This window comes from Palaemon carinicauda, chromosome 37, assembly GCF_036898095.1.
Source record: "Palaemon carinicauda isolate YSFRI2023 chromosome 37, ASM3689809v2, whole genome shotgun sequence".
Lineage (NCBI taxonomy): Eukaryota > Metazoa > Arthropoda > Malacostraca > Decapoda > Palaemonidae > Palaemon > Palaemon carinicauda.
In genome coordinates this window covers 53,053,095-53,067,579 of record NC_090761.1, presented here as the reverse complement: position 1 = coordinate 53,067,579, position 14,485 = coordinate 53,053,095, and the positions used below count along the sequence as shown (strand labels likewise).

General features: G+C 36.4%; 1 protein-coding gene across 3 annotated transcripts in view; it reads right to left on the bottom strand.

Annotated features, from left to right (window-relative positions):
* Positions 1-14,485, bottom strand: part of LOC137629674 (uncharacterized) — a 127,008-nt gene that overhangs the window by 11,281 nt on the left and 101,242 nt on the right. For all 3 annotated transcript variants that reach the window (XM_068361229.1, XM_068361226.1, XM_068361228.1), the window contains exons 2-5: positions 7,413-7,585; positions 6,241-6,440; positions 4,191-4,353; positions 3,202-3,296 (exon numbers count right to left, since the gene is read on the bottom strand). In XM_068361229.1, the coding sequence (XP_068217330.1) occupies positions 3,202-3,296; positions 4,191-4,353; positions 6,241-6,440; positions 7,413-7,575 (621 nt within the window). In that variant the 5' untranslated portion in view covers positions 7,576-7,585. The remainder of the gene's footprint in view (positions 1-3,201; positions 3,297-4,190; positions 4,354-6,240; positions 6,441-7,412; positions 7,586-14,485) is intronic.

The window sequence follows — 14,485 nt, the reverse complement described above, 5'->3', positions numbered from 1 at the left end:
AAGAGTTCAAGAGTTTAAGTTGAAGATAAAACACCTGCACTGCGAAAGCTCAAACCAAAAAGAAGTACTTCGCCAAGACTGTTGAAAAACTCCAGGTTAACAGCGAGTAATGGAATCAACTTGTCGATCAGACCGACAGAGAAGAACTGGAGCTGTTTACATGTATATGCAGTATCTGGCCGATAGTTGGCGCTGGTGGGCACACCCGCAACCTTCATAGCGATCGCTCGCGAGTTTTTGTGTTTTTCTGTCGAGCCGCCGGAGACGTCAGCTATTATATATTCACCGGCTAAGTTAAATATTTAAAAACAATCTTTTAACAATTAACAATATATCTAAACTGTTAACTAACTACTTGAATTGGCAGTTGAATAACTCCCATATTAGCACTAAAGGGGTTTTGTATCTGCATAACCTTGAGAACCCGCAGAATGAAAGAAAAAACAAATACTATAAAGGTAATCTACAGAAAGAAAGCACAGGCACTTGAATAGGAATATCTTTAAAACATTCACAAACTTAAAAGTGTCTCCTTGAATCTGAGAAGGCTATAAAAAACATAGCGTATTTGACAGCCTATAGGACGTACTTTTGTCCCAAAATATTTGCTACAAAAAATCGCCCTGCATCTTATAAATCGTAGGTAAAATTTGAGGCCTACCGTAGGCTTGGGCTAATCTAACCCAGCTTATGCTAGGTACTTTTATCAGCACTAAACTCCATGCATCCTTATTTTATTTCTATTGCTAGTATTATTGTATTATTACCGGTGCTTTAAAAATTAATTCGTTAAAATTTAAGCAATTTACAGTATACTGAAATGCTGCAACTTTCGTTTATAAACATCCGCTGACAAAACATAAACATCAAGTTATGGCTGCGTTCTCAGCAATCTTTTAACCTTCTCTTTCCTTAGCCTTCAATAATTTTAATGGTAACGTTAATAACGGTAGTAATGAAATTTAGATTACCATATTTATTTTTTATAAAAAATTCACCATGAATCCAATTATCCTCGCTCTTTCTCCAATCAAACACCATCTTCTCTGTCACATCATACTGTCATTAGCGGTACTTTGTTATTGTTGACTAAACACAAATAAAATAGCCTTTCTGCTATGCGACATGTAGAAATTTTTAGGAATATGGCAAGTAAAATATTTGTAATAACATCTTTACAAAAAGCAGCATTTATTAAGAAAAAATTGATATGGAATCACCATTTCAATTATTTTGAATTACTAAGGATAAAATAAGTAAAACAAAATTAATAACATTAATATTTTATAACCAATACTTGGTAAGATATCTGTTGCTGCAAAAGCTAACTTATACACAAATGTGTAAATGCGCTCGTTTGTTCGTTAAGATCAGTGATGAAACGTAAATAAAGCTATGGTTTCAGTTTTATCTTGTGCGTTTAGCAAAAACATGATATAAAATGGTTATTATCTAATCTATTTTGGATTTTTAAGTATACAACAAAAGCTAGCCTATGCTCTAATGGACGTTTTATGCACGGAAATATATGATATGTTTCTGCTTATGCAATGTACATCTAGACTATTTTCAACAATATATGCTTAAATAGACTAAAACTGTTTTCCTGAATCTGACCTGCTGAAATGAGGGTGTGTCTTATATGCCTGTGTATCTTATAGGCTATCAAATAAGGTACATACAATCTCCTTTCCTTGCTGATCCTATGACTGTCGAGTTTCCTTGGAAAACTTAGTGATCTGTAAACCTGTTTGCAATTGAAACATCAAGAACTGGCTTTAAACACCTGTTGCCATTGGGATTTAGAATCAATCTTCAATCACATTCTCCTCTGGAAATTTTGCAATCTCTACTCACAAAAGATGGGCCTTTGTTTAGATACCTCAAAAAAGGCATTGATTCCTTGGACAAAAGAGGATATAAATTTGATAGCAATCTCTGATCACACAGAGAATCCACAGTTTGAGTTGAATGCTTTCACTAACCTAATAAAAATGAGAAACCCTTCCACCTATAAGGACCTGTTGGAAAGGATCATCATAGCATTCTCCTACAAGATCGAGTCCTGTTGGCACTTCGGCCGGACCTCATGTTAAGAGTGAAATTCAGATCTATCACTGTTTTGTAAGGATTCCTCTGTAAGTACTTTGGAAAATTCTTGAAAACTAGAGGCTATACAATAATAGGAATAAAATGAGGGTTTAAGAGAAGTAAACCTCAAAGCAACATTTATGTTATGGAGGCAGCTTGTGCTAAAACATTATCTTATTTTGTTCTAATATGGGACCAAATATTTGGGAATTAATAAAACAGTTCTGTGCCTCCAACATTGTTTCATCTAAAGAAGGAAATGGGTACATGTTTATAATTCAAAATAACCTCTACTGTATTGTAGAATCTGCAAGGAAAAATTTCAAGAATAAAGTACTCCCAACTTTATAACCAACACACAGCATCCTATTAGTCACCAAACTTGAAAAAACTGGATTCAAAACTTTCTCTTGTTCAGAAGAATAATGGCTTCAAGAGAATTAACTTGACCTGGGACAATGGCAAGGTTAAACAACAGATTTGTTTCACAAGTCACAGAAAGCTTTTGCCGGAGAAAAGGTCTCAACAATAACCAGAAACACAGATTTATAGATTATCTTTCTACTGGAAATAATATTCAAATGACAATCAATATATTGTAAAACTTTGAGGTATAAGTTTTGCTTTATCAGCATATTTACATATTTCAACATTTATACTGGCTTCATATAATTTACGGAATAAAAACTTGTTAAATATAAATAATCTTCACTGCTAACCATATTACCAATACTTCTACAAAGAAAAGAATTGCATAGCTTTGTAAAGAAGTCTGTATTTTTTCATTGACAGATATTGCAGCAAAATTTAGACCAGTCCGTTTAAATTATATATAATAGGATTATACATCTTATGCATTAAGATGTTCAAAGGTATAAACAGCATGTGTGTGGACAAATGCACTTAAAAGCATAATCCAATGAGGAAGGTCAGGTGATTTAAGGACTAATTATAAATCAGGGTTGTGAAGAAACCACTGAACAGTCATAGGGTACTTTATATCTTACTACAATGACAAACCACACAAAGTTCTTAACAATATAGGATAAAATTAATCTTATGATATAAACTTCTCTTCCCCAAATGCAAATGGTATCAATTCTTACTTACCAGGTAAGAAGTTGCAACTAAGTTGGCAGATGATGGCAGCCTCATTTGGATTAATATAAAATTATCATAATCTCTCCAATCAAACTGGTGGACCTCTGAATAAATAGTGAAAATTAAAGAATTAGTCATAGTAAGCATAACAAACTCTGAAATAATAATGTACAATACCTAGTTAATTCACGACATATTTATCTCCAAGGCTTGGATCACCCGCTGGAAACCAATTATTTTTCAAAAAAAAAAAATGAGAGTTTTTCATGAATTTATATTCGATAACTTTCGAAGCATACAGCCCAAAGTGTTAATCATACATCCATATACCAAGGCACTTCCCCCAATTTTGGGTAGAGTTAATAAAGCACAATTAGCTTTTAAAATTCATGATTTCTTAGAATGTAATGATTTATGCTTAAACTAAACTGGATTTCAATTTCATAGGAATCGTGAGTGGCACTGAAATGAAAAATGCCTTATGCTCTTAAAGACCGCTGTATAAGACGACTACAACAATAATAGTCACAGATTTTTTTTTTTTGGTACTATTAACATTTACTGTAAATGTACATATATGATTTTAGACATCTTTAATTTTATTTACTGTACAGTACCATGATTTATGTGCTTTTAATGCTTTTAAAGTGATACTAATAATGGTGGCCAACTGACGTAAAGTCAAACAATATGACAACCTTTATTTACCTATTTCCATATATTATTTTAGACAAATGACATATAATCAAATCGGACTTGAATTAAAACGACATAAACCAAGGTACAGTATACATGTATAAGCTGAATGGTCAATAAATATACTAAGTACTGTATTATGATGATACAAGCAAATAGCTTACAAAGTAGTACAAGACTATGGAAACTTTGGTTACTTTCTGGACTACTGGTATTTTCATTAACATGCACATACTGTTTGACATAACCTAAATTCATACAAGCATTATATACTTCTCATGACACTAAACTGAAATTCTTACCAGTTATAACAGCTGGGGTAATGAATACAATAATGGGGTTTGAATGCGGTCTTGTTTTTGCCCAAGCCAACAAATGGACCAGATCCGATTCTTTTTCTGGACCAATAAACACCTGGACATCTAATAGCTTGCTAATTTCTTGAATTTGATCTGTTATTGTTCTCTGTAATTTATGAAAATAAATCCAACATAAAATATGACAATGTACACAACATAAAAAAACAATACCTGCTGTATTTAAGCACTTAAATTTATAAAGGAGTTTTACTTTAGACAAATATTTATTAAAGAAGTACATCACAGGACTAAGGGACTGAAGAACCAAATTATCTTGAATCAAATTACATTGAGCAATTTTAAAGGTGGTTTTGTAGTTAAGTTTGATTTTCAAAACATCCACATAATCATAAGCAAATACAACGCAATCATGATAGCTTAATTATGATTAATAAAATATTCAGTAATTTACAAAGGGAGAATATTAATAATTATTTTATTTCTATATACACCTGATGATCATACTGTTGCTTCTCCAGAAGGTTGGTTTAACAACTTTTAATGCAAAAAAAAAAAAAAAAAAAAAAGGTATTAAATTTTTTCCCTTTTCTTTCATTTCAAAAGATACAAGCATCTCATGAAGTTATAAAATAATTTAGTGATTAAGAGTTACGTATTCCTTTTCTCAAGTATTCCTTATTCCTTGACATCACACTTACTATTCCTTTTCTCAAGTATTCCTTATTCCTTGACATCACAAGTCAGAGGAGAGGCGGGTGGCCATGTATATGAAAATCAGGCGAGTACAGAATTTTTAAAAAATCTATAAAAATTCTCATTTCTATGAACCTCCCCAATGGTCATAATGTTGACTCTCACACTCTGATGGAGGTGAAACGCCAGTGAAGGAATGAGATAGATCAACAAAAACTTTATATGTATAAACCAGTAACTACTCAATGTTTCTAGAGGGCCACATTAGCAGCCAGCATAGGATTTAGAGACCCATAATCTCTATAACAAAGTCAGGAATTGCTCAAGATAATACCAATCTAACACCCAACAGGATGTTATTTAATTATCTTTATAATTCTTTCAAAGGAAACTTATATGCAAAATTTCAGAGATGTAGGTTTACTCCTAATATCTAAAACCTCAATTTACAAGGTTTACATATGATTTGGATCCAAACTTGATGAGTTCCTGAGCCAAAAACCTTTAACAAAAAAATACACTACCCTATAAACAGAGAATAAATTGTCATTCTAACCTCACATAATCCAATAGAGGCACTACCTACAATGTTCATAGTCAAAATATACTGAACATTTCATTTGAAATGAGCACAAATATTTCCAATAAGGAACTGCATGGAGAGAGTACAGCCAGGCGATGTGTTTCTAATCCCTTTCCCAACCCCGGATAATGATACTGACGAGAACACCAGCAGCCCCCTTTAACTCGGGGTAGAAGGCACTTCTCATTTACAAGGGAATAGACAGCAACAGGAAAGCTATGAAAATAACCCTCACACACAACAAACAGCCAACAATAATCTAAAAGAAAATACAAAGATTAAAAGAGTCAGTTGATGACACAGGGAGTAAGTCTCTACTCTCAGGAGGCTGAAAGCAAAGTGAGAGCTCAGTGCCCAGTTGGGTGGGGACTGACAACCTGCAACAACTACCGCCAACTTTTTAAAGGTTTTGCAGCAGAATTCAGCTTTGCTAAAAGCATACAGTACTCCAATTACAGTACAAGGTTTTGTATTCATGTAGGAACTACTGCTGCTTACATTGACCATCTGCATGGACAAGGAGTGAATGGATTCAAAGCTAGTAGTACTAATTAATTACACAGAGGTTTCCAAAATTCTGGGTAGTACTTCAATAATCAAGATATGTATCAAGCCTTTTAATTCCAAATTGTGTTAATGTGTAGTACGTAGCATAAGTACATAACTAATTATTACCATTAAACACAATAGTAAAATCACTTCCTGTTAGGAAAAAATCCAATATTCACTGATACACACAAAATAAAAATAACATACATTTGACTGCAGAGATGAAACCACATCAATATGGTAGTTTGAAAGATTGTCCTTCATCATATCTTTAACTGCTTCCATAACGATAGCAGAGCCATGGACGCTAAGACCAATTGTCCCAATCTTAATTTTTCTCTTCTGATGATGAGCTTCTTGAATATCCTTCAACTTTTCCATTTGTTCCTTTAGTACCTTTTCTACAACTATCAAATAAAATAAGCCAGAATTACAAATTAATTCTAAAGGGCTATGATGTATGTATGTACAGTACTGTAATCATAAACTCAACCGTAACATCTTTGTGAAGCTCAATTTACAAGTTACTTTTTTGTTACAGATGATTGAGTGTGTTATCCTTCAACAAAGTACTAGAATAAATAGAAATTATTCTTATTTATGAACAATGTTATCCTTAGTTTTCACTCAAAGTTGCTTGAACTGGCTTTACCCACTGGTCACATATACTGTACTAATAAACAAATATAGCTTTTGCATCCCACAATTATTCATCTCTCAAATAATTGGCACGTGATTAGCTAATCTAACCCAAAAGCATGTCAGAAGGAAAACTAGAAAAAAATGAGAAAAGAATCTAATCACTGCTAAACAAAAAGATCTCAATTGTAGAATTCATGAAAAACAGTAAAATAGAAAAAGTTATTTTCAATTGAACTGAGAATATACAGTTTCTGTTGTAGCAAAGTCTATGATTAATTTTATCAACTATGTATGGATCTACATGCAACAGACAAGAAAAGCTAGGACTACAGCAGTAATAGTTCCATTTTTTTCTGGCAGCATTCCTTGATGTCACAAGTGCACCCAGCTACAGATAATTAATCCCTGGTTAATCACAGAAAGCTCTTAAGTGGCAAAATCAATTACTAGATTTTAAGACATCTGCCATAGAGGCTGGACCAAAGAACTTTATTACATGAAGGCCCTACTGTAATTTTCTACAGCAGCATACACAACACAACACAGAAAACAATGATTTTATATGATTATAATCAAGTGAATTTATGAAGAACATGGAAAGAGTGAAACTCCACTTCTTCACATTATTTGTTATTTACATGCATTTCAAATGAAAAACTTGCAAACAGTAACTATATCATAAAGAAAAATTATCAGTTTCACTGATACCTGTAAACTGTATAAGAGCAATCACTCACATTTATTACACCAAGTCTTTCCTGCCTCCTTAGTTTTCTCTTCTCGAATGGCTCCATGGAATTTCGCTTCTTCATAAGCCATGTGCCACGACCCCATTCCAACAAAGGCACTTACAAAGAGTAGCAAGAGCACTAAAAATACTAACATAATCCAAGTCTTCATTTTGATGACCCTATAAAATAATAGGTAAATGACATTAGTAGAATTACAAGCCATCCAACTACCAATCTATACAGTGCCTTCATTTAGTTACAGCTACCTATTGTTATAATCAAGGAAGAGTTGAAACAGCAATGAAAACAAAAAGCTTTCCATTTGCAAATTCCCCACATTAGGAAACATGTCAAATTGGAAATAAATCCTTTTAACCCGTAGCATTTAGAACACTAAGCAAGTTTATGCAAGATTGAGTGGCATTAGATTAGGACCAAATGCCTTTAGGTTAAATTTCTTAAGGGTAACATGAAAAATCTAAATTTAAAGGTTCCACGTTTGGTACAAATCTGATTCAGTTACATTGAACATTACAGTACAGTACACTAAAATCTCTAGTTTTTTTTTTTTTTTTTTTTTTTTTTGGAAGGGAATACCATTTTAATAGTTATGCAGTATGAACCTTCACCTTACATTAGGAGTATCTTTAGCTTGAAACTGGTTCAGAATTAGAGACGGTAACCAGAGTAGGCTACAGTACTGAGCAATTATCAGTATATTCACCTAGCTGATCCCTCAGTCATGAGGACAAATATGAAGTTGGTTAGTGGAAAATTTACAATAAATCAAGTTTGTGAAAATAAAAATTATCATCTTTTTGCAAATCACTGCTCCTTATTAGAAAAAATTATACAAACCTTTCTCTTAAACTGGAAGCGAGATTCACTCGGTAGGTGAAAAGTAGTGCTCAACATTGGGGTTGCAGAGATCTTTCAATAATCAGAGCATAAGAATACGATATAGTATTGCAAAATTGACAAATTTTAAAGTGATTTGTATTGTCCTAATAATACAAACCTGTAGCTATTTATTAGGGATTATCTTTCGGCAAAGCTGGAAGACTAGCCATTAAGACTTTTACGTGAAGAGGCAACTACCCAAACTGCAGTTAGCGGAGGGTAGTGAGGAGTATTAGCAGTTACCCCTCTTTCACTCACAAGCCAGTGAATCCGAGTAACTTTTTGATTGCAAGCAGGTCTTGGGAGCCAGGTGATGGCGGGACAATTTGTATAAATAGCAACAGGTTTGTATCGTTAGGAAAAATACAATTTACTTTCAAATTTGTTATTTGTTCTGACACTCTACAAACCTTATGCTATTCATTAGGGATGACTCGCCTATTAGGAGAGTGGAAGTCCGACCACTGGCTTGGACATTGACCCAGGGTTTTCACATACAGCCTTGACATGTAACGGAGAAAAACCTTACACCTCGCTAAAATATTCGTGCAATGCACAGATAGCGGCCTGGACAGCCTGTGTGTTTGTGAAAAACTAGCAATGTGACTGTCTAGGTAAGAATATTCCAAGCTAAATAGGATTGTTGATATGAGACATAGATGTTTCCCAATACCACCCTCGCGGGGAGCATCGGGGACGTAGACAAGTATGAAATCTATGCTAAGTTACACAAAGGAAATGCTTACTACCTGCAGAAAGGTGTGGCTAGCGTGCAGAGAAAGGGGAAGATGAAAGAAAGAAACCCTCATTCTTACACATTCATCCCAGACTAATTCCAGGTAATCTATGCCCTCAACCATCTGCTACGGAACTTGTCCATCAAGGAGCCTCAGACATTCTAAACCACTTGTTGTGCAGCCACTACAGGACCAATGGAGAATGTCTCCATATTCCTGTGGGCCACAGCTTGCAGGTAGTAGGCGGTGAAGGTCGTCCGATGCTTCCACACACACGCTTATAGTACCTGCACCACAGAGTAGTTACGTTTGAACGCCTGCGATGTGCTTATACCCCTAATGTCATGAGCTCCATGTTGACGGGGAGGAGGAAGGTCAGGATTTACTGCATGGTCAATGACCCTGCGAATCCACGCTGAAATTGTGTTTTTTATGACCCTCCTTTTGACCTCCCCTGTGCTGATGAAGAGACACTCGGGGGTGAGCTGTTGCACTGCGTTTAAGGTATTACAGTACCTCAAACTCCTCACTGGGCAAAGTAACCTGAATCATCGGTTACAGAACGAAGACTGCCAATGCAAAAGGGCCCAAATCTAGGATCCGCTACTCACGGATTTTGAGTCTTGGCAATAAACTCAGGGAAAAAGCTGGGTGTCACTTCCCCTATGTTTGGATGGGGAATGTCATAGGATAGACCATGAAGTTCACAAACTCTCTTGACCGAAGCCGACACGAGTAGGAACACAGTCTTTAAACTGTGGTGGCAATCTGTTGCCTAGTGTAATGGTTTATAGGGAGCACCCTTCAACGACTGAAGGACATGAACCACATTCCAAAAGGAGGTCAACTTCTGACTAGGGGCAGGTGAGCTCATAACTTCTTATGAGTAAAGACAACTCCAATGAAGAGGAAAGATTAACTCATTTCAGTTTAAAGGCCATGGTTAAGGCTGAGTGGTAGCCTTTCACCGCCTAGACCGAGAGGAACTTTTCCTCCCGAAAGTATACAAGGAACGCTGCTATTGTTGGAATAGAGGCATAGAGGGAAAGAGATGCACCTTCCACGACACTAACAACAGAAGACAGTCCACTCGCAGGTATCCAGCCATCCTTCTCGTAAGTTGTTGCGAAAAGCCTCTCTGTGAGAGAAGATACTGGATAGTCTCCAGGTGTGAAGGTGAAGAGAAGCTACTGTCTTGTGGTATATGTTCGTGTGTGGTTGTTTGAGTAAATCTTGTGTGGAGGTAGTTCTCTTAAAAGCTCTGTTAGGATCTGCCGAAAGTCCGGGAACCACTCTGCATGATGACATAGCGGAGCTATGAGTATCATGAAGAGGCTGTTGGATGCTCTGGTCTTGTTGAGCCCCCTTGCATCAGACAAACAGGGGGGAAAGGCATACACATCTATGTTGTCCCATCGTTGTTGAAATGCATCTTGCCAGAGAGCCTGAGGGTCCGAAGCTGGGAACAGTAGACGAAACGAATGGGGGTTGGTCACAACGGAAGACGAAGTTGCCACAAGGTCCTGGACAAGGCCACATGAGAACGCAGAAGAAGGAACAGGCACACCTGAAAAGAAAAAAAAAATGAATATGAATAAAATGGCCAAGTCTTCTGAGAGCAGAGAGCGGACACATCCGTTCTCTTCAAGCCAAAAGAAAACCGGTGACTGATTCACTGGTGTGCGAGTGAGAGGGATAGCAGGAAACCACCGCTACTCCTCACTAACCCTCTATCTAGTAGTTTGGGTAGTGGCCACCTCACTTAAAAGTCCTCATGGTTAGTCTTCACGCTTAACCCAAAGATAACCCCTGATAAATAGCGTACGGTTTGTAGTGTCGGAACAAATTCCAATTAACATCTATGTATAAAGATATCTTGTGTAGTCCAGTAAGAAGTCTCACATTCAGACGAGATGCTTGATAAGTCTCCAGCCATGAAGCACAACAACTGCAGACTCACACTACCTTTGCAAATGAGGCTAACAGATGAATGGGCCAAGGAGGTATCCTTTTAAGGACCTCGACCAGGAGGCCCAGCAGATTGGTATATCACTTGTCTCGCAGCCACCTAAAAACCATTCAGAGAATCAAGTGTAATGGGAGAAGACAAAAGCATTCAGTTTGTCCCAATGGTGTTGAAGGCGAGTAGGTGAACTACTGGCAAACTGAGTAAGGGGTACTAGGTGGGAGTACTTAATATAGTTAAAAGTTGTCAGGTTTAGCTAATTTTTGCTTTGCCTACACATACAGTACACTGAATAGTCTGATCTATTCTTTACATATTCTCCTCTGTCCTCATACACCTGACAATATCAGGATTACCAAACGATTCTTCTTGGTAGGGGTAGAAGAGACACTCCAGCTATAGTAAGCAGCTCTTCTAGGAAGACACTCCCAAATCAAAGCACTGTTCTCTACTCATGGGTAATGTCATAGCCTCTGTAACATGATCTTCCACTGTCTGGGGGTAAAGTTGTCTTGCTTGAGGGTACACTCAGGCACACTATACCATAATTCTCTTAATCTTTTTTTTCTAACGTTTTCCTAGTTTATAAATATAAGATTTATTTCAATGTTGTTACTGTTCTTAAAACATTTTATTTCAATTGTTAATTAGTTCTTTTGAAGTTTATTTCATTATTTCCTTTCCTCACTGGGCTATTTTCCTGTTGGAGCCCTTGGGCTTATAGCATCCTGCTTTTCCAACTAGGGTTGTAGCATAGCAAGAAATAATAAATAATAAATGATAATTAATGATAAATAACCATAACGATAACAGTAACCATGACCATAACAAAAACAATATCAATAATAATAATAACAATAGTAATAAAAATAATGATAATAATGTACTTAACTATGAGGAAGGTCCTTGGCAAGGCCAAAAGTAAGTCAAAGTTTCTATTCTTATACAGCAACTACTATATATTAGCATACAGGCAGGGCAAAAAACACGGATCCAAATTGGGGCAAAGGTAAGTTCAATGGGAGAGAAAGGAAAGAAGTTGAAGGCTTGCGAGTTAAAGAGGGAATGGAAGTGGAGCCCCTATGCCTGAGGATTTCTCGAACGATTGATTGATTGATTGATTGATTTAAAGTTTTCAGGCACCCTGACATCTAAGGTCATTGACGCCGATATCATTTAGTTTATGGAGAAAAAAAAAAAAAAAAAAAAAAAAAAATTATATATATATATATATATATATTAGTATTCAATTAACATCATAAAAGTTGAATGTCATAAAAGTTAAATATTTTTCAGAAGACCTGCTTCTGAAATAAATCTAAAGATGCCACTTGCATAGGACACATCATGTCCAAGAATCTTGGCAAGGATGAACCTGCCACCCTCACCTCGAGCCTCAAACAAATATCTATTCCTTAAGTTGTTATAATTGGGGCATTTGGTCAACAAATGCCTCACTGTTAGAGGTACTAAACAGTCGTCACAATACGGTTGGTGTTGGCCCTTCAGCAGAAACTCACGTGTCAACCGAGTGTGACCAATACGGAGACGACAAAGAGACGTCTCCCATTTTCGGGGCATCATATTATACCTCCAAGGAGATATGACATTTGTTACCTCTCGCATTTTATTCCCATCTAGGCTATCCCATTGCTGTTGCCATTTATTGCAAACCAATTTCTTGATGTCAGGCAAGAAATCATTACAGGGAATGGGATACCTTCTTGGCAGCAACTCGGATGCAGCATTCTTAGCCAGTGAATCTGGCTTCTCATTCCCACACACACCTACATGTGCTATAACCCAACAAAATTGAACTGTTATACCTCTCCGTCCAATAATAAAAAGCCATCCTAAAATCTTTAAAACTAGAGGGTTATTAGAATTAAAAACTTCTATAGCTTGAAGGACACTCCTTGCATCACTAAAAATTGTAAAATTACCCTCCTTCTCCAATGCTATTTTCTCAATAGCGGTTAATATGCCATACAGTTCGGCAGTAAATATGGAAGCGGTCAGAGGAAGTGCACCTCTACAATTAAAACCATCACTATGTACCTCAAATCCACTGCCAGCATCAGATTTGGAGCCATCAGTATAGATAAAAGTTGATCCTTTAACATGTTCATAAAAAAAAAGAGACCTGGCTTCTAGGTCTGACATATTCTTATCTCCTATAAAATATTTACAAAAAGATATCTCTGGTAATTTCCATGGAGGCGTTGATGATACCTTGAATGGAAGTACCTTACATCTAATTATATCCAGACTGTTTAATAATTGTTTCACCCGAAAGCCATAGGGTTGAGGAGATTTTGGGTGCATTTCAAAGTATGTTGGGTGCCTTACAAGGCTTGCAGTCTGGAAGGCTAAAGAATTAGGGAGTCTTTGCAATCTAAACCAATACCGAAGAATAGAAGACATCCGGTAAAGGCCTAGTGGTAATTCTCCAGCATCAACAAGGAGACTTGGGATAGGTGATGTTCTGAATGCTCCCGTGGACAATCTAATACCTGCATGATGTATTGAATCTAATATTTTCAACCGGCTTGGGGTGGCTGAAGAGTATATTTCACAACCATAACTAATTTTGGAAAATATCAAGGCCTTGTATAATTTTAAAATAGTATTGCGGTCTGCCCCCCATGATGTATGGGACAATACTTTTAAAATATTCAGAGCTTCAACACATTTAGCTTTTAGCGCTTTTAGATGAGAAACCCATGTAAGTCTACAATCAAATATCAAACCTAAAAATTTGGTTTCCGATACACATGGGATTCGTTGACCTTTAATGTATATATCCGGGTCTGGATGTGCTCCCCGGATACGACAGAAATGTACAATAGTAGTTTTACTTGTCGAGAACTTAAATCCATTCATATCGGCCCACTGGATAATTTTGTCAATTGAGAGCTGTAGTTTTCTCTCAACCGTTGCCATTCTGGCTCCAGCAAATGATAGGAGAGATCATCCACAAATAATGTTGAGAGAACATCCCGGGGAATGACTGAGGATATCCCATTAATTGCTAGTGCAAAAAGGGTTACACTCAGCACACTACCCTGAGGAACTCTTTCTTCCTGGCACTTACTCTCTGATAGAGCTTCCCCAACTCTCACTTGAAAAACTTTATGTGAAATAAATGCCTGAATAAATAGTGGCAGCTCTCCTCTCAATCTGATTTCATGAATGGTTTTAAGTATACCATATCTCCATGTGGTATCATATGCCTTTTCAAGGTCGAAAAAAACTGTCACATGGTGCTGTTTGGAAGCAAAGGCTTCACAAATAGAGGAAGTCTTATTAACACATCAGTTGTTGAGTGCATTTTTCTGAATCCACATTGAATCGGTGATGAAATACCCTTCTTTTCAAGGTACCACATCAACCTTACATTGACCATCTTCTCCATGATTTTACATAAACACGAAGTCAATGCAATAGGTCGATAGCTTGCTGCTAAAAACTTGTCC